This window comes from Aulostomus chinensis, chromosome 8, assembly GCF_037954235.1.
Source record: "Aulostomus chinensis isolate RoL2024-O1b breed Wild chromosome 8, RoL_Achi_v1.0, whole genome shotgun sequence".
In the NCBI taxonomy this organism is placed as follows: domain Eukaryota; kingdom Metazoa; phylum Chordata; class Actinopteri; order Syngnathiformes; family Aulostomidae; genus Aulostomus; species Aulostomus chinensis.
In genome coordinates this window covers 22,811,249-22,838,618 of record NC_141327.1, presented here as the reverse complement: position 1 = coordinate 22,838,618, position 27,370 = coordinate 22,811,249, and the positions used below count along the sequence as shown (strand labels likewise).

Below are 27,370 nucleotides of genomic sequence, written 5' to 3'. Positions count from 1 at the left end.
TTTTGTAAGCTTTATTTATTCTGGCACTCTTACTCATGGCATCTCCCTTGACTGTTTTTACCTTGTTGCAAAGCCAAGATTATCTTACTGATTTTCTTGATGCCAGAGGCTATCATGTTTCCAGGTCGATCTGTTAAACAAAATGGAAAAAGCTATTTTTTTAATTGAAATTTGTCTTCAAGGATATCACTTCTAATTTGTTTTGGTTTTGTTCAGAGAAGAGCCAAGTAGAGGAAGGAAGTATTTTCTTGCATAGCCAAGTGTTTCAACCATGTGACATTTTCATCCCTATTTTTTTTATCTTCTTCTGTGTATAGTATGTTACTGATGCATTTTTTCTTTATGTAAAGCATATTATAACTAGTTATTTAAAAGGCATAGTAAAAATATTTTTATAGTGCAGAACAAACCACCAGAAATTAGAATACCTTGAAACATTTGCATTTTGGTTTTTTTACTAGACTGATGAAAGGCATTTTTTTAAATAAATGTCAGTGGCAGATACTTGCATAAGGCTCTTCAACAAAAATGTGCCCTGAAATTACTTATATATTCATACAAATGTTTTCATAAAAACAGAATAAGAACATTTGATTTTTCACACACACGCCCCTCAGCTGAGAGGTTGAGGTGGGTGCGTTGAAAGTGACGACAGGATGCTCTACTTAATGCATGTCTTGCCAGTTTGACAAGCATAAGTACATAAAAAAAGTACATTGATCTGCTTCATCCAAAGTGAGTTGTTGCTGACTAGAATGAGGGCCATCCTCAGATTTTAAAATGTGGCAAATTCTTATTAATGTAGCTGCTGGCTAGACAGCCAAAGAGTTTTTCTTCATTCTTTCTAAACTTCACTCTCCATTTCGGAATCAGGACTAAAGAAGAATTTTCCAACTGTTTCCAGCGTGTCAATGTAGAGAGATTTGAAGCCAGCTAGTTATTTGTATGTGCTCTTCTCCACGTTCCGTGTCTCAGGGTACTCTCTGTGCTTATGGACAGCTCATCATGCATGCACAGCTGTGATGTCAGTCTTTGTGTGGGAAGCCGTGGTGCATGGAGTGAGGTGCATGTTGGGCAGTATGGGTCCGCTGTTGTCATGACGATCATCATCTTGATAACTGTGCTGCACAAAAAAAAAAAAGTGATCTGGATCCACGAGGGTGTCATCCTGTTTAGCAGTCTGTCTTCATCTCTTTTGCTTTGCATGGCAGGGACGTTGTTACAGTAGGGCTCAATTATTGTGATCACCATTTTTTTTATAATAAGAAAAGTCTTCTTTCACCAATCAGGTCAGAGTCCTAAAATAATAAGAGCAAAAGGTGTCGGTTTAGAGCGAACCGACTCTCAAACCGTAGGTGAATTCCCGAGGGGACGACGTAAGGGTAGGTACTCCACACTGAACTGTGTATTTGAAAACCTTCCATTCTTTGACCTGTCCAACTATTTTTCATCTTGACTTTTTGCATGCTTCATGTAGTGTTGTGTTGGATCTTTGTCAGGCCTGTTGACTCTATCTGTCATTTACTGTGTGCAAATCAGAATCAATTACACTTAATGATTTGTGATCCACCTGGGTTTGGGTGTCACCACCTGAATCCAGGCTTGTGATATTACATCCCTGCAGGCGTTGGATGACTGTTTGAGGCATGGTGGATTGCATTTTTCAGTTTTATAGTACTCATACTGCAGTATACCTTTTATAAAAACTACAGTCAATCAAACACCATGACTTACTTACTAACTTCTCTTCCTAAACATTTGTGGTTCTGTGTATTGTTTTGTTTTTGTTCTGGGTTAAACACACAGTGCTTCCAAAACACACATTCAGACATAGCAGCACCAACAGAATTATTATTTCAAAAACAAACTGTGCTGGAAAGTAGCAGAGAGCTTTTCAGGAGGAAATTGAACAGTGATACCATCTAATGAAAGGAGGCCACACATGAGGGACTATAACCTTTTTCCTGCTTGTGTACATGCATACAGGGTCGTCCTAGTCCCCTTGATAGAAGCTTTAGATTATGAGCATTTATAGTGAAGGCCCCGACGAACATTTTACTGTTTTACTGTTACCCATTTTAAATTGAGAAAAAAATGTACATGAACTGCTGGATAGGATTTATTTCTCAATCTTTAATTAGGGCCTGAGCCAGAAGGTACTTCTGGTTTAATTTTATTTTTTTTGGTTAAGACCAAAAATAATGAAACCTAATTATGTTTTACACCCTGCACTTACGGGCTGCATGGTGGTGCAGTGGTTAGCACTGTGGCCTCACAGCAAGAAGGTTCCGGGTTCGAGTCCCGGCTCGGGCACGGGATCTTTCTGTGTGGAGTTTGCATGTTCTCCCCGTGTCTGCGTGGGTTCTCTCCGGGTACTCCGGCTTCCTCCCACAGTCCAAAAACATGCAACTGATTGGATTCTCTAAATTGACCGTAGGTATGAATGTGAGTGTGAATGGTTGTTCGTCTCTCTATGTTGGCCCTGCGATGGACTGGCGACCTGTCCAGGGTGAACCCCGCCTCTCGCCCGTTGACGCTGGGATAGGCTCCAGTCCCCCCGCGACCCTTAATGTGTAGGAATAAGCGGAAGATGACGATGACCCTGCACTTACACCCAGAAACACATTGCTAGTCATGGCGTCATATTAGAATTGAATTTACTGGACAAAACATCCCATCATAAACAAACTGCTGGTTTCCCATCGGTTAGTCATACATATTGCTGTTGTTTGGTGTCGGCCTTGCTCAAGCAGCATCTTACTAGGCTCACCTTGTTTTAGGGAAACCTGCTCCGTTGGAGATCAAACCACTTCCTGAATGGGAGGAGCCCTGCACGCCTGTCCGATCACCTGTCACACGGTCCTTTGCTCGGGAGTAAGTATGCAAATGTTCTGTAACCTTTTTTAATGTCCTAACAACTTCGGGCGTGTTCATACTATTATTCTCTCCACTCAAACATGGTTTTAATTCTGTGTCTGAAGTCACGGTGCAGTTGTTGTCTCCCATTTGTTTAAGGATGATTGGAGCACGTTTTTGGACGGCAGCCTGGAAGTTGGTATTGCTCCCTCAACCAAAAGCCAATGGGATTTTAACATTTAAATTTGGATTATTGCAGAAAATGAGCTCTGTATGATACTTAAATATTTTGTTTAACAAGATAATCTTCAGTGTCTTTTGAAGTGTAAATGCAGTCGCTCGAGGTAAAAAGCTAATTAGGCTGTAAAAGAACCACACAGTGTCATCACAACTACCTTTGGGCTTCCTCGCCTCCTGAGGTGATGACGTTTAATGTCCGCAACAACCAGAAAACATCTTTGTTAACCACTGATCTTATTTCAGGAATTTAAACAACAACAACAAAAAAGCCCCACTGGCTTCAAGACGATGGAACCTGACATCAACAGTGTAACTCATTCCCAGGTTTTAGGACTCACTTCAGTGCCACTCTTATCAATCAAAGTAGAGCTAATCCACCCAGAGATCTTCTGTATGAACACGCCCTTTTGTAGTCAATACAATTAATTAAAGTAGAAGGTACTAACCCTTCATGCATTTCTGTAGTTGATACTATGTGACCATTGTAGTACTGCTCATACCAACAGGTTTGGGATCTACTCTGAATGTATGTTGTAAGCTTGACTTTTCTGGGGGTTTATTTCTATGTGTTGCAGGCACTCTTCAGGCTACAGTGTTTTTATGTGTGTATTACATTTTGTGCCTTCTCTCTATACCTGGGAGTCTGTGTGTAAACATTGTGAATGCTGCTCAGTCCCTCTAGGTTTCCAATGCCAACGAGACCCCCGTCAGTGCATAGCACGGCCTCCAGCACTGACTCCGAGGACAGTGATGAGAATTATGTAGCCATGCTCTCTAATATGAAGAACCAATCAGATGAACCAGTATGTAACACACAACTATCTCCTGACATAAGAAGTTTTATAATCCTTTTTTAAATCGAAGCAACAGCAAAATCTATTTTTGATGTCATGTGATATTTTTACAGTATTTTAAATGACTGTTATATACAAATGCACCATCAATTCAGCTGAAGATTGTGTGGGCTGACACATGTACCAGGGATAAATGCCATGCAAGCTTGAAAGTTGAGCTGTAATTGTTGTTCAGAAAGTATTAAAGTCCCATTTCCAGTACTTGCTCTGCTCCCTCAGTCATTCGCTAGTGTGGACAAATTACTGGTTGCTGCAGACGGACTCCTCGTCTTTCCAACTCTTTTCTTTGCAGTTTTGCTCTCCCTGCTGCTCCACTTTCTTTTATTACTTTTTGCTTCTCGTTTCTCTTGTGCTTCTCAGGAATTATTTTCTCTGAGGATTTCTTGTTATTCTGAAATTGCTACCTCTACTGTTGTCCCTGCATCCCTTTTTGTTCTTTGGGTTGAAATGAAATTGAGATGACGTGTGTTGAAGTCATTCAGAAATGCCCGCTGAAACTATTTGCTTTTACAAATTGTGATCATTTATGCTGGGAGAAGAATAATACAGGATAAATGAACCATACTCTGGGTTAACTTTTCTTCCAACTGAGATGTTGACAGTTTTTTTTTTTTTTTTTTAAAGTTAGAAATTTCCAATTTTTCTTGCTGAAGCATTTTAAACATTTCCAACATTTGCTCTGATACTGTCTGCTGACTTCCCCGTTCTTTCATCACTCATGTTAATTTCTTTCTCCCTAGTCCCTCATTCCTTCACCAGGCTCTGGCTTCATCCATGTTACTTTTTTTCCTCCCTTTTCTTCTTGACCATCTGCTGTTCTCTTCTTACCTTTTGTCACTACTGCCTTTTCACTTTTGTGTAGAGAGGAGTCCTTCTACTGCACTGTCCCCATCACCCCTGTAAAGAGGGAGGTGGAGGAACTTGACACCATAGAGGAGGTGAGCAGGGTTTGCCAGATTAGACATGCATGGCCTGCCCTGTCAGATCACCAAATCATGACAGATTTAGTTGATACTGTAGATTTGGATCCTCAAGTTAAATAAAGAAGACTTTGCTGTGTTGGTATTAGTCCCCAACACCATCCAGCAGCTTTGGCTCAGATATACAGGCAATGATTTTTGGATGCAAGTTATAGTCCATCACTTTCCTTACAGTTCTTGCTCCTGTCACCATCCTAGATCTAATAACTCCACCCTACATGTAGTTAAACATTTAACACTACCTCTAGGTCTAACTGTGTTGTCACAAGAGCATCATTTTTAACTTCTTGTTCTGAAAATGCAGCTCTCTTTTTGGCGATAGAAGAAACAAATAACATTGTCTGTTTATGATGTTTGCTTTTCCAGTGGACAGCTTTGAAAGTACTCCAGTTTTAACATTTTGGTTTTGTGCCCCCATTTTAAGCTTTATGAAAGGAAATTGACAACAGTTAATTGCAGTCTGGTTCCTGTGAGAAATGGGACCAGCTGGAAGAGGTCACTGAAATCTATTACCAAGATAAATGAAAATGACCCTTATCTGAATGGTCTCAAATTTAATTTTTATGTTTCAATTTTGTTAGCCATTTGATTCACTTTGTGATTTAATTTACTGCTAATAGTGTTAATATGCGTAATATTGTTCTTAAATTCTGCAAAAATAATCATGTACAGAGTTCCTTTCACTCTGTGCACGTAAAAATGTTGTTTTGACCCACCAGAGTTGCTATTGCAGTTGTAGGAGTAGAAATCCGCCATTGTGACAACACAGGAGTTTGTTCAAACATGAGCTCGATTTGACTTTAACACCACTTCTGTGTCCTCTTCCTTCAATTAAATGACCCCCCTCTGGCTTCCGTAGAACACGAAGCTTGGCGCACCTATGACTGTGGATGGTGGGAGCAGCCCTATGGTGAAGCCGAAGGGAGACAAACAGGTTGAGTACCTGGATTTGGATCTTGACTCGGGCAAATCTACCCCACCTAGGAAGGTAAGGATTTTTACTCTTCTAACCCCTTGAGTGAAACACACACACACACACACACACACACACACACACACACACACACAGATCATCAACAACGGCTACACTTACATGGATGGTGATATTCTGTCTTAACCCAATTTAGCCAACACTCAGAATTAACACACAGCCATGTAAACAGCATTTTCTGGCTACTTAGGATCATAGTCGGAGGGAGCAATTAAGGGAGCACATTAAGATGTGGAGTATTACAATCATTGACTCATTATTAGATTTTGTCGTAGACATGTTTATGCCTCAAGTTCTACCAGAGTTTTTGCAGCCTTTTGGCCACATTTACAGTAGTCAAGCTGCTTTTCAACACATGCTCCAGTCTCTAGCTCTAAACGACAGGTTCTGCATTTTCTGCAAGAAAACTCTTAAAACTTACTGGTCGCAAGTGATGTAACATGGGCAGGTGTTTTTGGTCATTAGTCAAGCCTTTCTCTGTAGCATTATAGTAGGACTGTGAAAGGAATGCTTCTTGAAAAACCTCATGTAAACACAGTCATATTGCCTTATTTAGAATATTGTAAATAGTCGTACATAACCACTGAGCTATGTGTTCATTTCCTCTCCAGATGAAAAGCAATGGAACTGGCATGGCGGCATCAGATGAGCGTGTTGACTATGTGGTTGTGGACCAGCAACGGACACAAGCCCTTAAGAGCACCAGGGAGGCCTGGAACGGTGGCCGCCAATCCACAGAAACAGACACGCCCTCCAAAGGAGCCAAGTGATTGCATTGTCCCAACCATCCACCCTCCAAACCCCCAAACCACTGGGCCTTTTACACTGTTGTACTGGAAATTCTGGTTTGTGCTTTAGGATGGTCCAGCTGCCGCGTTCCATGTCAACAAGATCCCTAATGAGTAGAGAGGCCAGTGGAGGTCCGTAGCCACGTCTTTAGTTTGCACTGCTGTCGGGCCCAGGACTGTATGTAGTAAGAAGGGGTGTGGGCCAGGAATAAGCTGTATGCAGTGGGAAAGCAGGTGGAACGACTGGACTTGTCTTCAGGCGTAAGCAGACTCGTGAACTCTGAACATTCACTTTCCCCGTTTTGGATTTGTGTTCTGTTTGTCTTTCGATGGACCATGGGCTGATCCAGAGTTAACATTTCCTTACATTTTAATGCTGTGTGTTATTTTGGAGTGGAAGTGAAATCACTTAACACCACCGCAATACTTTGCAACATGTTGCCAGTTAGCATAGCTGGTCAACAGTGTTCATTCTAGCCTGTTCAAGCAGGGTGGAGTTTTCTGTTGGTGCTGATCACAGGTCAGTTTCACAATATCTTAACAGAAGTTACAGTGGACGGCTGAAACTGACCTCGATTCTACCCCGAAGGAAAACTTCATCCTGGATCCCTAAGATAATGCAGTACGACCGAATTTCAAAGAGGATTATGTCTTTTTTTCTTTCAAAGCAATTGCAGTTGAACTTGTTCATTTTTACATGTAACCAAGTGCTCATTTTAAGCTTTGAATTCACTCATGGTTTAATCCACTGAAAATGATTTGATTTCCGTTTACTTTGCAAGTGGATATGCTTCGAACTGTTGCAACGGAAGTGCAAAGTCTGTACAAAAGTGTTATGTATATAGACAGGAAAAGTGTCCTTTATTTGTATGGAATATCCAGCATGTTTGACTCGAAGGTATGTGGATTCTGCAGGGTAGAATCCTGTGCCTGTCTTAGTTGGTATCATGACTTGTGATTAATGAATGCATTACTGTGAGTTTTTAAATAGAGCGTGACAGGTTTTCTATAAGTTATGCAAAGGTATCAAACTTAGAGTAGAGAGAGGGAGAGAAAATCAGGTACTCTTTATGAATGCATACTAATACAACTATCCATTTCTAATTTATTTCTCAAATTATTTCATCAGGTGGATGCCAGGTCCACTTCTAGCTCAGTATTCCTGATCCATACGGATGAACATTTGCTAAAGCCTGTTAGATTGACAAGCATTGGTCAGGTAGTTTCACATTGATATTCCTCATATCCAATCCATTTAGGTTTAATTTATTTCAAAAATTGATCCAGGATACTTTTTTTTTTTTTTAATTAGATGCCTCATATATTGTCAATTTTTATGGACAGAGAAAACTTCTGTGTAGATGTACTAACCTGTGAACTCTCACTTTGACATCCCAAGCATGTGCTATCCTGAGGTAAAAGTCACTGCTGTACATATTTTTTGCCATCGATTAGATTAACATGTATCATTGGAAAAATGTGCCTAAGTCATCTTCATTCTATCTTTCCTTATTGCAGTTTCTTTGTGATATGGACTGCAAAGCAGATGATGCTTTATCTTTTTTAATGAATCTCGACAGAAAATGTAAATTTTAAAAATGGACTAAATAAAATCCAAACTCTTAATGCATGTGTCCTCTTTGTTTTTTTTTTTTTATAAAAATGTGATCTGCTTTGCATTCATGCTGAACAATGAGGCAGGTTAAAAAAAAAACAAGTCTGAGAGTGACCTTAACATTTTTTCATGTAATACTCTGAAAAATTCAAGGTTTAGTGTTAATTTGTTTTAGCCTTTTCAGCAGCCACACGGAAAGAAAAACATTTATACCATTCCTCATGCATACAAATACAGTTTGAGTCCCCATGAGAGGCTTCAACTATTTTTCAAGGTTGTCTTACTCTGATAAACGAGCCAACAACATCGCTCCAATCTGAGCGTTAACAGTTCAGATCAAAATCATCTCCAGTTTGAACGAGATTATTTTACCCCAGCATAAGAAATACATTGCACAACATTAAGTTTGTACTCTCGCAGAACGTTTCCATTGCCATATCACGTGACAGGAAAGAGGTAAGCACACTTCTATATTGGGCTCCGGCTAGCAGACGCACGGCTGCGGCTAATGCTAATTAAGGATAAACGTTGCACCGGATGCAGCGGCAGGTGGAGGTGTTGAAATTAGCTGATTAAAAACAAACAAACAAACATAAGAAAACGTCTTCAAACCAGTGGTGAGTGTTATGAAACCAGCCGCGGGACTGTTCAAATAGCATATATCTTTATCATACGTATGAGAAATACTCCTCTGGTGGTATTAAAAGTCTCCCAGCTTGTTTAACTGTCGGGCTAGCTGTCAGTTGGCCATTAACTGTTGTTCTTATGTTGACTTTACATTGTGCTGCGGGTGACATTTCCGGCACTTGAATTTGATGAAGGATAAGTTTTCTTCACTAAAAACAATACAGGTTAATAGTTAACAACGACGCCATGAAACAGAGTCGTATTTATCTCCACATCCACAATAAATAAGTGAGGAGAAAATGCTGTTGACAGTTTGAAGACCCTCGAACACATTTTTTGAAGGTGTGGAAGTATTAAAGTGAGGTTGGAAACAGTAGTTTGACTGTAAAATACCTCACAAAAAAGACTCAACTCACTTGTAATTTTAGAAGCTTGGTTTCTGTGATAAAATTTAAAACATTTCCAAGACTATACAAGGAGAATGCTTGGTCAAAATATCCTTTTTCCTAAAACTGCAGAAGGAAGAAAGAGGGAGTCAATTTTCCTTTTTTTTTTTTTTTAATTTCTCGTGTTTTACGTGGGCTGACCACTAGATGAAGCTGTTGTTTGAAGAACTATACAGCTCTTCTCTACACAGCCTTCCCCTTTGCCCACACCCCTCCAGTGCAGTCATTTCTCCTGACATCCTCCTGCCTGAGCCTCTGCAGTGCTGTGGCAGCCTACATTTCAGAGAGAACCCCACCACCATGCAGAGAGCTGCAACCCCCCCCCCCAGGTTACTGCAATGAAGCTCAGTCAAGATAAGCATCCTGAAATTCATGAAGTTTTAATCAGAAGCAGTTTTTTTAACTCATCATTTGAATGCCAGCTCATTATTGAACATTTGTAATCAGTGGTTGCATCAGTGGCAGGAGTTTTTAAAAAAAATATATATTTTTTTAAGATGATCCAAGGACTGCCTCTTCTTTTATGAAGTATTCTATGTAACCTTAAGTGTCATACAAATCAGTTTATTCTCCAGTCCATTTGGGTACAGTTCAAGGCATAAATCAGCTGGCAGTAATTAAACCAAAACACAAAATTCCTCCCATTTTAAATGGGAAATGTGAGAAAATATGCTTAATATAAAAGAATACGTCCTGTGTAACATCCCAGGCAAGACATGAATGAGACACACTAGTGCGACGCAAAAAGGCTTTCTGAGGCTCCAAATGTGCACATGATCCAGCGATGTCACATTTCAGTTTGCCGCCATTTTGCAGTGTATGTCCACTTTGTCTCCGAAGCATGAAATGTAGAAATAGAAATGCTTATCGTGAAATTACCTTTCATGATGATTTACTTTGTCCCCGCACATCAAGACAGACAGACATGGTCAAAGGACAGTGAAGAAGCGAGACGCTTGTTTTATTGCAGCCCGGGTGGCTTGTTCTCATTTGACACTCCACATTTTCCATTGTCAGATAACAGAGTATGAATTTGGCTCGTAAATATTCCAGCAGTCATTTCTGAGCCGGCAGGTGAAACCTGTACTTTAGATAACAAAATTTTCCGAAAAGCGACTAAAAATACGAAGTTCATGACAGCTGCAGTGGTGTGAGCTTGGCTGTATTGACATTTAAAATGGACGATGACAGAGAAGGTTCGAGGCAACAAACACTTGTCAACTCAAGTGGAGCCAAAGAGCATCACGCATCTACTGTAAATATATATTATGTGCAAAAATGTTTGAAAAAATACAAACTTCATCACTAATGAGGTTGCTGTTGGGGAGTTGCTTAGCTTTTGGAATAATTTTAGTGAACACGTTTAAACAGCATCATAACTCAGTTGAAAGAAAAACTCTAAATACCATATTCTTATTTAAGTGGCAGTTTCCCCTTGTTAGCCCTCTTACACTTGACTATGGATAATTGAGCAAATAACTAATTTTATTTTTGGAATATTGTTAACAAATGCCTGACTTTTCTCTCCGTATGAGAAGACTCATAATCATGCACCTCCCTCTGTGAGCTTATTATCTTGGATTTGTGTACGTACCTTAAATGGACAGCTTGGATGACCGACCTCACTGTCGTAACTTATCCCATAAATCTGTTGCACATTTATGAGCTATCCTCCATCCTGCGTAAGTCTGTCTCTCATCACAGTGCCTGACTGTAAAATTTAATCACTGTGCAAATAACCTAATTAAAGCCAACGTCATTGTCATATTGGAATATAGGATTATAATTGTTTCGATGACACACAGCAGATGTTTAAAATGTTGTCCTGGGGTTGCTTCAAGCTTTGTTCAAATGGAACTTCCTGTCACTTTTTCTGATGTGCCTGACAGAATGACAGGTAAACATATGGCAGTTGACAGCCAGCTTTTTGCTCATTTCATTTTTATAGAACAAATTTTCAGTATTTATATGAGAAGCTGGTTCCATGTTTGATTGATTGCATTACCGATAATATTCTAATCTCATTTTCATTCTAAACTTGACCTGGAATTTGAACACTGTTTATGCAGGCTTCAGCCAGGACATATCATCAGCCAGTGTAGACCAGAGACGAGACTAGTTGAAACTTGAATCTTCTTGCAATGCACCAATCTGCAACATAGTGATACCGCGTCTGGTGAAACCAACCGAAACTTAAAAGATGTGCACTATCTGGCACCTCCTAAAACAACAAATGGGATGGTACATTTGTTTTGACAGACAAGATTCTGCTGTGAACAAACATGGGATGCCACTGCATGTCAGAGCCAGTTGGAAGAATGGCAAAAATGTCTTCTGCCAAGAAACCGCTAGTGCATCCTCCTGTTGTTGATTGATTGCTGTTATTGAATCTAGTTCTGCAATTACTGCGCTACAGCTGTGTTATTCTGACATTACAGCTTGTTGCTTCCAGATACATTTTCTGTTACTCTGTTTTAATAACAACGTCATCGACTTTGAGAACCAATCAAGAACTACATCACTCCTGGGTGTCAGAAGAGCAGTTAGAAGGTTGGTCCATTACTTTCTGATTCCTCTTGTCAGAAGGGATCCAGAATACAGCTGCAGAACTCAGCTCTTGAAATACAGATGATCTCACCTGGCTAACTGGAACCTGCCAGTTTCCACTGCTACAACTGGTAGAGGTGCTGGATTGTTTGGTGATTTGACAACATGAGTTGCAGGCAGCTCTAGTCGAGTTCAGATCAGCCAGTTCACACTGCTGTAACTTCTTTGCCTTGTGAATCTTTGGTGTAAACATGCTTTTAGACACATATTCCAAATAGTGGTTACTCATGGTCAGTGGTGGCTAAACATTAAAGTTTCCTCTTAGATCTTGATGGATGTACACTGATGTGATAGTAACAGTTTGCCCTCTATTCAAAAAGCTTCATGCTTGTTTTGTTTGAGGAATCCGAATCATCACCTGTGTGTCATTACAGAACCGTGTTTTGTTTGTAGTTAAAATACAACTTGCCCCTGCTCTGTTTTTTAACACATTAGCCTCTGCAGTATATTTGGCAGCATGTGAGTAATGGAGCTACGAGAGTCTCTGGTTTCTGAACAGGGCCAACAGAGTAATTATGAGGCGAGTTGCGAGGCTGTTCCTGGGCAGCAGGTAGCCTGTGAGCTTGATTGCCCGTCCTCTTGGACCTCTGCCTGGACTAATGGGAGCAGACTGCAATGGCCTGGGGTTCGGTCTTTTGGGGCCATGCATAGCTATACATATCCCTGGGCAACTTTGGTGTGTATAATTTTTCCAAGTCATGGGAAGGCGCTGTGTAGAGGATACTTAAATACCAGTGGTGATTTTTGTATGAGAAATTTCAACAGTGCCCTTGTCAAAAGATCCCTACTAATGACAGGCCTGTTTAACACCATTAGTATGAGTAGAAATTCAGCACCGTAAACTTCATTCAGTAGTGCAGATGTGTGCCATGTAAATGGGGAAGACACAGCAAGTGTTGAAAATGAACATTTCTCATGAGACATGTTTGCCCTACCAGGCATAACTGGGCTGGTGGTGCAGTTAATTGATGGGCTTGTGGCAGCAGCTGCTGAATACAGTTTGACCTACAGTACAGCCACTGATATTTATTACTTGAGTAACTATTGATTGCTGGTTATTGGTGTCTGTAGCAGCATGACTCATGAGTTAGAGTGACCGTCTAGTAATATAAGAGTGGCAGGATCGATTTCCAGTGACCGTGTCGCTCCTTGAGCAAGATACTGAACCCCTAATTACTTCTGATGAGTAGCTTGGTGCTGTGTGTGTGTGTGTGTGTGTGTGTGTGTGTGTGTGTGTGTGTGAGAGAGAGAGAGAGAGAGTGAGCGAAAGAGAATTGTAATGAGGCAACATTGTGAAGCTGGAGAAAGAGTGATATATTGAGTCCATTTGTCATTCAATTTTAATACTAAAAGAATAAAATGTCCAAGTTGCTGATCAAGTATTGTTCCAGTTGTAAAACTGCTCTGAGTGGAAGAATGCCAATGTACTTAAATAAAAAAAAAAACAACTATAGAGTTTAGATTAATTACATTCAATCACATTTGGTTAATTGGTTTATATTTTCATGTTACTGAAATTGTTTTGAAGTAACAGATATTTTTAGAAATTTTTTTGTTTTGTTTCTGGAAATGTGATTTGCTTCTCTTTGAGTCTTGTTCATAAATATTGAAAATCTTTCCCATCTTTCTACGCTTAAGCATAAAACATTTAATGAAATTCCTATTAAAAAAGTTTTCATTTTCTTGTGTGTGCTGTCTCGTGGACAAACTGTGCCAGTGATACTGTGTTCAAACAACCAACTTTAGTTTTTGTTACTTACTGACTGAAATTCACTTGCATGTGTGTTCCATGTAAAATTATTAAGGCTGGGTGCTTGTTGTGCAGTACTGTCACCAGATGTGTATTTTTATTTCAAACTTGCGTCGCATCAAACCCCATCAACATACAGCCCTTGTAGTAACAGTTATCGTGCAAACAGTCATTTCCAGATTTAAATCTTCAACTTCCTCGGCATGAACTGAGTGTCTCATCTCTCTTATGGATGTTGGCAAGTATACATTTAGCTTACTTCACCTTTTATTCTGCCAATTTTTCTGTTTGACTGTAATTTGAACTCGGCTTCAACTTACCTGTCTGTCTGAATGAGCCTCCTGCAGCTTGGATGAGCCTGTGATCAAATGCATCTCATTACTGTTCTTCCTGGCAGCTCTGAATTGAGTCATCTGTATTTATGTTTACTGCATCTGTCGCACTGCCTCATCTTCCAATCCTGGCAACAAGTCTGTCATTCTCTGGCAACTCCACCCATGCGGTCACCCTCACATCTTGCCCGCATGCCATCTATCTGTCCACTTGTTTTTCTGTTACCACCTTTTCTCTTGCGTCCCTTTTTTTTAAACCTCTAATCATATTAAGATTGAGGCAATGTCAGAGTGAATCTGAGACAACCTGGAACACAACAATGCTGAGGGAGTCCAGATACTACGTTATTTTTTTAAATTTTTTTTGTCCAGGGAAAAAAAAAATTGAAATTGATTTTTTTTTCCCCAGCTCTTAAGTCAAAATAGTATTGCAGAAATGATAGTAGATAGATAATGCTTTAAAAAGGTAGCGCGAGCGAGCGAGTGGGTGAGTGAGAGAGAGTGAGAATGGACTTTATAGGGAAGTGGGAGATGACAAACTTGCATTTTACAGAGAGTCTAGTGTTTTAAGGAGTGTGAAAAGTAGGTGGCTTTTAAGGATGTGAATTTGGTACTTAGGGTTGTTTTTCTCCGCAGAACAATGACAGACACACATTATCGTAGTTACTGAGCGTTAAGAGCACCACTGGGATGACCTGTTTATTAGGCCAACCCAAAAGTTAGCATTATCATGAGTCCCTTCGCCCAAGAGCCAATGAGATTTTTTATGTTGAGTTGGTAATGAATAGACTAAACAAAAGTTTGTGAGATGAGCTATTTTGTTTTGCTTGAGAATTTTCACAAATGAATACTACTTTTATTTTTTGATATAAATGCCATTGTTAGAGACCAAAAGCCAGCATTATGGTATGAGCAAACTACACTGTGGACACATGAGACATGTTAAATGACTCCAACAACTGTCATTGTTCTTAAGACATAAAAATTCAAAAGTGTGGTATTTTACTGGTGTATTTTATGCCATAGTACAAACTGTGTAATATCCACAGACCTTTTTTCATTTTCAGGCAATAAACTGAAAATCTGAGATGGTGGAATCAGACATTTAACAATTTTGACTTATTTCTTGGTTTTATGACTCATTCCTGTGCCACCTTAACATGTGTGAGAAAAGGCTCTTTGAATATTCAGTCTTAATTAGGCTTAATTTTCCCTGTCAGTGTGATTAAAGTCAAGTACTGCACATGAATAAAGTTTTCCGTGTATTTCAAGATGAAAGCGACCCTCCTGTCCCATGGTGGAGCAGTTGCGTGGTCTCACCTACCTCTGCCCCATCTTTGACATCATACTGTGGATACTGCTTCTTGGCCGCCTGCCAGAGCAGAAGAAGTGAGTGATTTCTAAACTCTCTTTTTCTCTCCCTCTCTCTCTTTCCCCTTGCTCTCTTTTCTCTCACCAAAGCTGCCTCTAATCAGATTTAGTGAGGGCTTGAGGATTGAGCTTTTGTGTGCAACTGCAATGTCATCAGCAGAGATTTGAAGCAGTAAAACCATTACTATATTGGCAAAAAAAAAAAAAAAAAGGTGATTGTGTTTAGAAAGCTGCATTCAATGGGGGATCATAATTTAGCTCATGATTTGTGTCATTTTCCGCTCCACAGTTCCATTGCATTTATTGCACATTGGCACAGGTCCATTAAGTATGCTGGTGATTATTATATTACTGAGGATACACATCTACTGCTCCACATACTAACTTAACACAGCGTTCTATTTTTTAATAGCTTTAGGAAATTGCGTGACAATATTTGATTGATCTTCTCTGATAATCCAGTTTTCCTGGGCGAATGTAAACGTTGCCCACCACTAATAGGCATCAATGTAGATTATCTGCTTCTTAAAGATGGCTCAGAGAGCTCCACTCCAGATGATATATTAATGTTAGCACAGTTTTAATTGATGGGGTGAACAGGGAGCTTATTTGTACATGCCAAGATATCAATCTTTGATTACGCAGCTTCCTGATGATGTTATTTTCGGAGTGCACACTGTGTAGGGGTCCTTGGATCTGCTCTTGGTTGTATATCTGGATATGTTTCTGCCTCTGTCTTCACTTTTTGTTTTGTGGTGTGTCAGCTGTTCATACTCTTACGTGGAGCTGCTTGTCTTACACAGCATCTTGGAGCTCGTCAGCATGTCAGAGTGTCAGCAGGGCTTGTGTCACATTATCGTCAGGAAAAATCTAAGTCAGAATGAATATATTAAGTTATTGAAAAGCCATGTCTGTGGGCTTTATAGACTTGAAGCTCCTGAGAATCAAGTCAGGAGATATATTGTTGTTTCAACCTTGATTTGACCTATGGTCCCATTGGTAATACTGACATTTATAGTCATTGTGCTGCCTCGAGGAAAAAACCCTAATGTATTGACAGTTTAGGTCCTATTTATTTGTTTAACTAAGAAATATAAATCACTGTGAGCATGCCTGGCTCACTGAAACGACACCTCCTCTTGGGAGTTGGTATCCATAATGAACGAAGCTATAATGCACCACAACAGCTCCCACTTAGTTATGTGCTATAGGACATTAATGGTGTGATTAGTTAACAGCACTTTGCAGCGTGCTGAAGAAGCATCATCTGATATGAGCGGCTCTAAGTGTTTCTAAGAGGGAGCCTTTACTGTAATACTTAGTGTATTATAGGCTTTGTCAGTTCCTGTATTCACAAACATTTTTGGAATGTTCACAGAGCTTTTAATTTATAGCCGAAAAGTTATAGTAAGGATTATCAGCATCATTCAATACTATCAAAAAGATGTCTTGTAATTTGAAGAAAAATTTCAATGTCAGAGACAGAAATCTCCAATTTATGATGTTGTTGTTTGTTTTGGTTTAGGAAAAAACACCATCTTACTGAAACATAACAGTAAAGCACATTTTGGTATATTAGTAATATTTCCATGTTATGCAAAACTGTTTTGAGCTGAAATCTGAGGGTAGATATTTGTATCGTAATGTGTAATGTAATTTTTGTTCTGTTTTGTGTTCTTTAATCAGTATTGAAAATAGTCGGAACTGGTAGGGAAGTTGAGGCATTAGTTCATCCATACTTTTGTATGTAGTTGTATGCAGTGTTTTTTAAGAGGAACAAAACAAATGCAGCACTCATTAGTTATAGTGGGCAGTGAAATCGCGTCTGTGACATCTGTGTTCCTTCAAATCTTTATTTTAAGCCCACATACTAAATGGTGCAGTAGGCCTGCAGGCTACATTTTCATAGAATGCCTGAAAGGGAGGATGCTAAAATCAAGGGCTTTTGAAGTATTTCTTATTTGTTCGTTGTGCTTGCTTTTATCATCATACAAATTCAGTCAATGTTGCTTGTTCGTCTTTTTTTTTCTTAACAAAGTGAAAGAGCAATTTAAGTCAAGATTGATGATGCCTCACACATAAAAAGACTGACCCCACTTTCTCTCGACACAGTGAGGCATGCAGCTTCTTCATTACACATTTATACTGGACCGGGATTCTCTATTGGCCTAGACATCTATATCATTATTGAGGCTAAAAAAAGACATTTTTTTTCTCTTAACCCTCTTAAAAGTTTTCCTCCCCTTTAACAGTTTCTCATCTTCCTAAGAGCCAAGATGCTTTACTTTTATCTTAATCAGCTAGTCTCAACTGTGGGGAGAAATTCTGAGAAAACATCACAGTTCTACGAATTTCATCTTCAGGAGCAACTCTTCAGCCCCTTTCACACTGCACCAAAAACGCGGGTGAACACGGGTTTGTTTTGGGCACTCTGAAAGGTTCAGCTCGGCATTTCGACCCGCGTCCATCGACCCTCCCAGCGACCCGAGTGTTTAGCGGCTCGGCTCGGCTCGGCTCTGCTCGCCTGCAGTGTGAAAAAGGCAACCCACGTTGTCTCAGGTTTCACGTGACCTTCCTGTCGCATTCTGATTTAGTCACTGTGCCGCCTGTCAGGCCGTCATTGTGAAAGCCCTGGGAAAAAAATAAGTAAATAAAAAAAATTGGGCTGGGCTGTGCTGTGAGAGCTGCTCACCCATCTCTCAATAAAGTTTTGGCCTCTGCCATAAGATCAGTCTTCCTGTTGATGTCCCCGAGACTCTATTTTTTTTTTCTAACAATTTACATGTGTATGATCTTATGTGAATTAATCTATGCTTGGGAACTCCCACCAGTCGGGAACCCTAACATGAACTGCACAAGCCCGACCGTGTTCATAAACAACTTGTATAGCGATTGTCACACCTTTTTTATCGATCATGGCAGCGCACTGGCAAGCTCATGAAGTCTGTGAACTGCTTGCCATCCGTGGTGAAGAGGAGACCTGGTGGCAGATTTCTGGAACCGTACTGGACACTGTGATATATGGGAACATCACTGGCATTTTGAGACAAGGCACTTTTATGTGTAATGATGACATTGTCAGGGCGATGACGTACGAGAGAGGAAAAAAAACAGGCACGCAGCTGAGACCCGCATCTGCTCAAAGCTTGACCCGCGTGTTTCAGTGTGAAAGGGGTATTTGTAATCTTTGTGAATGTGTTGCTGTCCCTTAACATTCTTTCTTTATTTTGATATTTATAAATGAGAAAAATGTTCACGATTGCTTTCCCCTGCTCAACATTGAAGAGCTCTATGTATTCAGTCTCATGTCACAATTTTGTCTCCAGTAGGAGTTTGAGATCATCATCTGCCTCGTTGAGTTAGGTTATTGATCGCCTCCACAGCAGAGTTTCCTGAATATTCAGTTTCAGCTGTGTTTCATTTAAAAATCTTTCACTTAAACAAGAACGATCTAAACAAGCACACTTAATTAAGGAGAATAATTTAGATTTTTCTTTTTGCTGTGTCATAAAGTTGTGTGTCTTTGGAAGAGCGCTTAGCTTTCAGGAAATGGCTAAAGCTGACACTACCATATACAGTATGTCATGGGATAGTGGAGGTATTGGAGCCAAACACACTTATTTTTATATGCCTGGGGGCCATGTGGTGTATGTGGAAGATCAGCCGTGTGATGGTGTGATAGTCATCAGCCTATCCTACTGTTAGTGAATGATCTATGCAGGGGATGAGCTAAAGAGTCTTAGAGTAACAGAGCACAAATGCCGAGGTCCTGTCAAACAACTGAGAGGTCAGGTGTGTCACCCCCTCATGGCAGGACATCGATGTCCTGGAAGCCAAATAACAAGTCTGTCAGCCCTCTGGTCACATAAAATTGACTTGAACCCTCTACTGCAGGGGTGGGCAATCATGTGCCATGGAGGGCCGTGTGTATGCAGGTTTTCCTTCCAACCAAACACTTGAACAGGTGATTCCACTGATTAACACACCTTCAGCCACAGAAGAGTGTTAATCAATGGAATCACCTGTTCAAGTGTTTGGTTGGAAGGAAAACCTGCATACACACGGCCCTCCATGGCACATGATTGCCCACCCCTGCTCTCCTGCTTGTTTAAACATCACTGAATGTTTTAGGTCGAAGATACTGTTACATCTTTGGACCTGGTACAGATCAGGAGGCACAGGACCACTGGCTCTTCAATGAGAAAACTACAAGAAGAGTTTGGACTTCAAAATGTTAACATTGTTCATAAACCAGCGAGAAACTTCTATTTCTGTTTGGTTTTAACATTCTAATCCTGAGTGCTTGTGAAAGCTTCCTATCTTGTTTTGTCATTTTGTCTTTAAGTTGTCAATGGTATGTTCCATATTTCCATGTGTGCATATATATATTAATATTTAATATTTTGAAACTGTTTGAGAATCTTCTGCTGTGTCAATACCACCAATTCCAGGTGGGGTCCCTTGCTCCAACATAATGTTACCCTTTTTTGTCACGCATCTCATGCCCTCTTATGCTGACTTAGTAAAGATGGTGGTCCATGACGATGGTGCTGTTTGGAGATACTTTGAGATGGACGAACAAGGAAAGGCCGAGGTACACAAGCCAATGTAACTGATGCTCTAGAACAGTACAGAAGAAAGGTGCTAATTCAGCAAAGCAGCTGAAGGACTGACATGCTAATCTCATCAGTGATATTTCACCATCACTGCGTGACTCAACAAGATGGCCCAGTCAACCCAGTGCCATTGATGAGTGCGCTGTCCTCTTGTCATTCTCAAAGCAAAGCCCCCACTAAAAAAAGTGCCACTACAAACCCTGATATGTAGCAGTTATGTACCTGGCTGGTTTGCCATCCCTCCATAAAGCCAAAGATGCAGAGCATGTTTATTGATGAAATATGTCTGGTAAAGGAACACACAAAACTGGAAAAAGACTGTTTTCTGGACAGGTGTATATTTTACCTCTCCTTTTTTCATAAATCTGCTTTTTGTCCCCCATACAATCTATGTAGATGGGATGCTCTGATACATCCAAACATAAAAGTTTTGCCTGGTTACAAGGTTTGCTTCAGCTCAAATTTGAGGAGTATGCTGGTAGTTTGGTTGGACCAAGGTCAGATCATGCTCTCACGACAAAAACTGCACCAGAGTTTGTGTGGAAGTGTATGGAGTCCACGTCTTCAACAAGGTCTTGGTCTGCTTGTTCGGTACACCTTTGGTACACACCCCAGTATGATTAGTGTGTTCACACCTGCCAAAACGAACTGCAGCGAGCTGGAAATGGTCTTTTGGCCCAACATAAAAAACTTTATTGTATTTATCAAAAATCTGTATCTGTGACAGCATTGTATCGAAGTAAGAAATTCCACTGTTGTGGAAAAGTGAGTTTGAAATCTGCTATGCAAATAGATTTCGCCTTTCCTGAAAATAGTATCAGAATGTGTCAGTGTGAACACACGCTGACACAGGCCTGTGAAACACATGTCAGTGGAGTTGCAATCCCTGCGTTTCTTCTCTCCAGTATTCAGCCATTTCATGTTATCGGAATTAGAGTGTGGCGACAAGAGAGGGCTACATTAGTCTGGAGTGCACAAATAAATCACTTTATTGGGTGCATTCTGAAGTTATTGGCTCCTACAAAGAACCGGTTTAACACTTGGCCGGTAAGAAATGCAGTGAAACATCAAGACAGGAATATGTTTAGGGATACACTTTATGTGCCCCATGTTTGGCATGGTGGAATGCCTTTTAAGATTGGAGTCTGTCCAATTGTCAGTGACAACAATGCTGATTTATTGGAGAAGAAGCAAGAGATGCGGGATGGAGGCTGTTTCTTTCTAAAGCTTTCCATTTGGCAAATGATGCTTAGGTGCTCACTTTTCTTTGTTGACATGAGCCTGAAGCACAGCTGCATCTGCACTATCGCAAAGTGGATAACATGACACTTTTGCCCACCTACTCTACAAATAATATAATGCAATCTGTGGATTTTAATGAATATTTATGTGGCTTCCCTCACAAAACTCATGGCACGGCGTATACATTAGCAGTATCAGACGCAAGTTACACAAGGCAAGAACGAATGATCATGGATGAACCCATTTGAGAGAGATGAGTGGTTGGCCTTGTGTGAGCGAATCACTCATCTCAATACAAATTCAGTACTTCCTGCTTCAGTTATACATGCTGATACTTTGGTGTTCACCTTGCATTTATACAAAGAATTCCTCAGCTAAACTGCACTCAACACCAAGAATTTGATGAACGATATCTGCACACAGTATGTTGCTTTAGTGCAAAATACAATCATTCAAGTTTATTCTCTATTTGCTCTTCATAAACTGTATCTAACATCGTTTGTATCTCATACGGGACTATGTTATAGTAAATCACATCATTAATTCTTCAATTGTGGGAACATGAGTATATCATACAGTATGATGTCATATATTGTAAAATGTCTGAGTTGGAAGGCTACGTGCTCCTCAGTGACGTCCGCCGTAATTACGATGACGTTACATTGTAGGATTTTGAAATGTGAGAATTCAGGGGCAATTTGCTGCTCAGCCTGCTTCAAATATAGATCTTCTGCTGGAAACAATATGACTACATCTCTACCAGTATATAACTTTATATCCCCTAATCCATATTTGAAAAATTATGGAAAACCTATTTTAGATAATCACAGAGCGTTTTAACTCTTCATCAGAAGCATGATTCTAGCAAAGAATGCATCAGTTTGTGCATAGTTTATTACGAATGAAGAACCTGTTCCTGTCAGTGGTGGTCCTCCTAGTTTAGTATGGCAGTGATATTTTCCTACTGGTCATTACTGTTTGAACTCCAGACTTCCCTCTGGGACTCTAGATTACTGCTCACAGCTCAAACCAGTTAAACCCTGCCTCCACAGGTTGCATTAAACAACTAATTCACCCACTATGCAATAAATAGCAGTCAGATGAAGCTCTCCTCACTATAACAGGATAGTGGATGCAAGGAACAAGGTGACTCAGCAGGAAGGTTTGAGTTAGTTAGCTCTTCCCTGTGCTGAAGCTGAAGATTTAAGCGTGCTTGGGTCTTGGACAATGCACTTCTCTAGTTCTGTCTCCCTAAAGGGGTCTGATCTCAGGTAACATTTTCAAATTGCCTGGGTATGTTTACACATATGACTTTTGATTTCCAAATTTGAATCAATTTAATCATCAAGGCTTGATAAGAACTTGTCACAGCAAGGGTGAAATTATGTTATCAAAGATTCATGAAAAGTAACGAAGAAAACCAACACTGCATTACAGAAGCACATTTTTTTCCAATTTCAGTACTGATCCTTTATAGTTCTATGCAGATACTCATGCTAATGCATATGTTTCCAATCCAGAGCGTTTTTTTCTTTATTGTTAATATTATTATCCGTTTATTTTAGTATTATGTTAAATGTTTCATCATGAGACAGTATTAAACCACACAACATTACTTGTTATTAAAGAGAGCAAAAAAATCCAAATATGTGCTATAGATTTAATGAATTCAAGAGCGTTTGTATTGGAGTTTATTTGAGTGCTGTATGGATCTTCTTATCACTTATTCTATGTTATGTTTCATGGTTCATTAGAATCTATGGAATGGAATCTGGATTGGTATGTGAATCAGCATCGTCATCCTTACACCCAAACTTTACATGAAGTCAGCCGGTATATGAGTAACATCTGTGTGTGGCCCCCGCACATACAGCATATACGTGATTCACTAGAACAGCAGAAGTGTTTTTTGCAGGTGCAGTCGCAGAGTTAGTTTTTGCTTCATCGTGGAGGAGTTGGATGGAAAAGACATCAATTTAATAGTCAAACAGAACTAATTTACAGATTACTTGTGCATCCAGCCAGTGAAAATGTTATCTGTTCTGAAAATGAATGTTGTTAACTTCTTAATTAGAGCCACTTAATGTACGTGCACTCGAGGTTATTGGATTTTTTTCATCTGTTAACACGAGTCAAGATTAATTGACAATTCATGCACTATGCACAGATGCATGCTTCAATGCATGCTTGTAGGTGTGCATTCTTGAGGATCCTGGAGTTAATAACTGATAAAAAAAAGGTTAGGAGCAGATGAAGGGAAAACCTTGCTACACAAGTCACAGCTGTGAATTTGTAGCATGTTCAATGCAAATAATATGTAATTTTTATGATAAATGAGTGTAATTTGTTTTGTAACTGCAGCAAAAACGTTCAAGCTCTCAAGAAGAAAAGAGCAAACAATTATTCATTCATTGACCAGTCAAACGCGCTCAGAGTCCCATGCTCTTTTGTTACTGCGGCTAATTGACCTGCAGCTCAGGGTCAAATCATTGACCCTACAGTCAGGTGTTCTTTTAAGTGCACAGGAGTCTATCTGAAGGGAGCAAACCAAGCTATTTGAATAGTTGAAGAATTTGTGTGGTTCTCTCGGCTTTTAAGTCTTTTGCATCCAAACGCCTGTCTGAGCGAGATGAACAGCTTCTTCTAGATGCGATAAAGCACACTCAGGTTTCCCCGGTAAGATGAATGAGCACATTTGCATCCTGGACTGTCAGAGTCAGCGCAGCTAGGCCTCCTTCCCTTAATTCCTTTATAGTATCTCGTATTGTTAGGTTTTCTAACACCTGGCTTTGAAAGGGGGAACTACATAAATTACTAGTCAGGAGGATATTATGAGATCTAATTTTTTCCCCCCAGTTGACTGACTTATTCTGCATTTCTTTTCCTGCTTGAAATGTGACAGAAGCAGGCTTTGGGGGCGAGTAGTGCATAGAAAACAAAGTTTAAGGAAGGCATACTCCCTGAGAAATGTTTTTGGTGAGAAGTTATTTATTTGTATGGAGCCCTTGTGTGACCATAGAGAGAACTAAAACTGTTTTGTTTTTGTTTTTTTTGTGGGCAAATTTATATCTATACAAAAAAAGATAATAAAGAGGCCAAGTGATGAATTAGGTGGCACAATTTATATCTCAAGGTCCCAAATTAGATCAGTTTTGGCAATTATAGCATGCAGCTTGGAAATAACTAAAATAGGGGAACAAGTTGCATATGGTGTCCTCACAATAATTTGTAGTTCTCTATGGCCACTCCAGGGCTTTGTGAATTTGTTCCCTGAAGGTTCTTTTTACAGGTAGGAGGATATTCTCTGAAAATATTGGGAGAGGTAACAGATTACAGATCAGATCTTCAGCAACGTCCCCAAAACATTCTCAGAATTTTGCAATTAAAATAGTTTTTTGTATTATATAACATTTTAACTTTATTGGAACATTATTTTGATTGTTTGGAAATTTTCTTTATATGTGAAATATTATAAAAAATTTGACGTTAGAAATTCTGGGTGACGTTAGCTGGTGTTGTAGGGAAGTTGTCTGCTGGCTGGGTGTCCTGCGTTGTACCAGAATGCACTGTATGGATGGAACTAAAAGTGTTTGAATATAATAGACGAGATAAGCAGCAGTGTCAGTGTGAGCTCCAGATGATGACTGAGGGGGGATTTACAAGGAAACTGATAAGAGTACATAAGAGGCTATTCAATGTCCTACAATCTAATTCTTACAGTAAATGATAATCACAGTTGACAGTCATTCAAGAGACATTTTACAGTTTGTATTTTAGCGCCAAGGGTCTGGCTGACCTTTTCTGTCTTTTTCTTGCTCTTCTTTTTATGGCGTTCTGTACTCCAATCTCCTTACCTCGGCAGCGTCAAATATATCACAAAATGCTCACAAGGCATTTTTGTTTTACTTCAGCTGAGGTTAGACAGGGAAATTTCAAAATTTACTGAATATCTCATAGAGAAAACTTTATAGTCGCAAATAAATGAAGCTCATCATGTTTTGACTTTGAGAGGGCAGAGATTTGAATCTTCTCAATCGTCAATGACCAGCACAAAGTCAACATTACTGTCTACTGTCAGCTAATCCAATGAACTTGTTCCCACTAGATTTAAATGGATCTACTTTTTTTTTTTTTTAAATGCAAAACAGTTTAACAATCAGTTGATTTAATTATAAAAACAATAAGGCGCTTTTATTTTTAGACAGCAACACTCAAAGAAAAGTTGATTTTAATGATTGGTGCCATGGTGTGCTTTAAGGCACCCAGCAGTGTTGATCTCCTTGGTCTTTTTAATGGGGTAGTTGGCCTGTTAGACATGACATTGACATCTACACTTTTTCAGGTCATCCTTGAGTCCCAATTAATTTTTAGTGTTTGAAGACATTTCCTTAAGGCATTGCTGAGATATTGTATTCGTGTACAGAGAGTGGTGACCTTTGACCACGCACACACACACACACACACACACACACACACATATATATTTAATTAGTGTGTGTGTTGTAGTAGTGAGTAGTGTTACATGTTTGTGCTACATATTTCCCTTTCTCACTTTCTGTAATATTTGTACATAAAATAAATGTAATATATCAAGCATACCTGACACATTTTTATTGTCCCTTTGTAAGTGCCATTTTGGTATTGCAAGTATTTATTCTATTTTTTATTGTGTTCTGTACTTGAGTGAGCAATTGCAGCAGTGTCAGCAGATACCCTTCTGGGATCAAGAACACATTTCTGATCCTTAGGATGTCCAAAATATACAAAAACAAACAAACAAACAAAGGAATTAGACAGTAAAAACAGAAACAACTGTAAAACATAAAATATAGTGGAGTTAACTGAAATGTGGATGGCGTTCATAAAAATCTGGCTTTTACCTGCATTCTAGATGTTTTCGGTGATATGTCTTTGTGTATACTGTGAAGTATAGTGAGTCAACTGTTTTGAAGTTTACTGTTGAGATGACTATTTCCTCTCAAGAGCAATCACTGCTACTCCAATGCTAGCCTTTTCCTTTTTGTTCTTTATATCTTTTGTTTTTATGAGGTGAATCATTGGAGTCTGAATGCAAGTGTTCTGTTGTAATGAAACCCTTACCTAAGCTAGAAGCTCACGCTGACATCGACTACCCGTTGGTGTTGATCACAGACTCTCATCCCATTGGAGAGTACTTCCTGCTCATGAATACTCATAGGCTTTAATACATGCAAAGAACCACAGGAACTTGTTCTCTGATTCATAAACCTCCGGGTGTAGTTTAGAGGAGTGTTTAAAAATAGCTTGGATGGGAGGAAGAAATGTGCTTTGGGGTCTATTTAAAGATCATTTGTCAACTAATGACTGTTATAGTCACCAAATACTCTTAGTGCGTTGTTTTTGGTGACCTTATAAGTCTGTTTCCATTGAAATAGGCCCCTTCCTACTAAAAATCATTGACTGACATGCAAAAGTAAGTGTGTGTGTGTGTGTGTGTGTGTGTGTGTGTGTGTTCACACTCTGGATATGAACATATAGATTTAAATCTGCTTTTATTGTCCCCGCATACAGACAGGTATACTCACCTTCACAGTAGCTTACTGAGGTTGTTGAGGTGAGTTGCCATGTCACTGAAAAGCTGTGACGCAATATTTGATGTAAACTCCCAATTGTATTTTTATTGTGGGACTCTGCTTGAGTTGTTTTTTTGATATTCATTGACTTGAAAAAATATCCTTATTTATCTTATATTGAACATTTAGTTTGTCTGCTTTGATAGCTTCTGCTTCCCTCAGACCAAAATCCATAAAAGCCCACTTTTGTCTTTCCTTAGCCAGCATCTGGAAGCTTGTTGAGGGGCAGTGTCCTTGTCGTTTGTTGGCATGTCGCCTTTGCTGAGAAGTTGGGGGAAAAAGTGTTTAAGGGAGTTTTTGGGGTAGTCTTTTAAAAGAGATTTATTGTGAAGCATTGCATAAGTCCTGAAGGATGTCATTTTGATTTGAGTTATAGCTACAGTTATAGCTGCTCCTCCAGGGAGAGATTGGCCATGGGAAAATGTTGAGAGATTAGCCTTGCG

General features: G+C 39.6%; 2 protein-coding genes across 11 annotated transcripts in view; both read left to right on the top strand.

Annotated features, from left to right (window-relative positions):
* The window catches only part of gab1 (GRB2-associated binding protein 1), a 52,561-nt gene extending 44,232 nt beyond the window's left edge, over nucleotides 1–8,329 (top strand). For 4 of the 5 annotated variants that reach the window (XM_086211750.1, XM_086211754.1, XM_086211753.1 and 1 more), the window contains 5 exons: nucleotides 1,290–1,382; nucleotides 2,781–2,874; nucleotides 3,770–3,899; nucleotides 5,790–5,918; nucleotides 6,533–8,329. In XM_086211750.1, the coding sequence (XP_086067876.1) occupies nucleotides 1,290–1,382; nucleotides 2,781–2,874; nucleotides 3,770–3,899; nucleotides 5,790–5,918; nucleotides 6,533–6,691 (605 nt within the window). In that variant the 3' untranslated portion in view covers nucleotides 6,692–8,329. The remainder of the gene's footprint in view (nucleotides 1–1,289; nucleotides 1,383–2,780; nucleotides 2,875–3,769; nucleotides 3,900–5,789; nucleotides 5,919–6,532) is intronic. The other variant, XM_086211751.1, reaches the window with a different exon arrangement.
* Nucleotides 8,330–8,787: 458 nt separating this feature from the next.
* The window catches only part of inpp4b (inositol polyphosphate-4-phosphatase type II B), a 232,724-nt gene continuing 214,141 nt past the window's right edge, over nucleotides 8,788–27,370 (top strand). For 4 of the 6 annotated variants that reach the window (XM_086211739.1, XM_086211737.1, XM_086211740.1 and 1 more), the window contains exons 1-2: nucleotides 8,788–8,941; nucleotides 15,359–15,475. The gene's annotated coding sequence lies outside the window, so the exon portion shown is untranslated. The remainder of the gene's footprint in view (nucleotides 8,942–15,358; nucleotides 15,476–27,370) is intronic. The other 2 variants (XM_086211738.1, XM_086211742.1) reach the window with 2 other exon arrangements.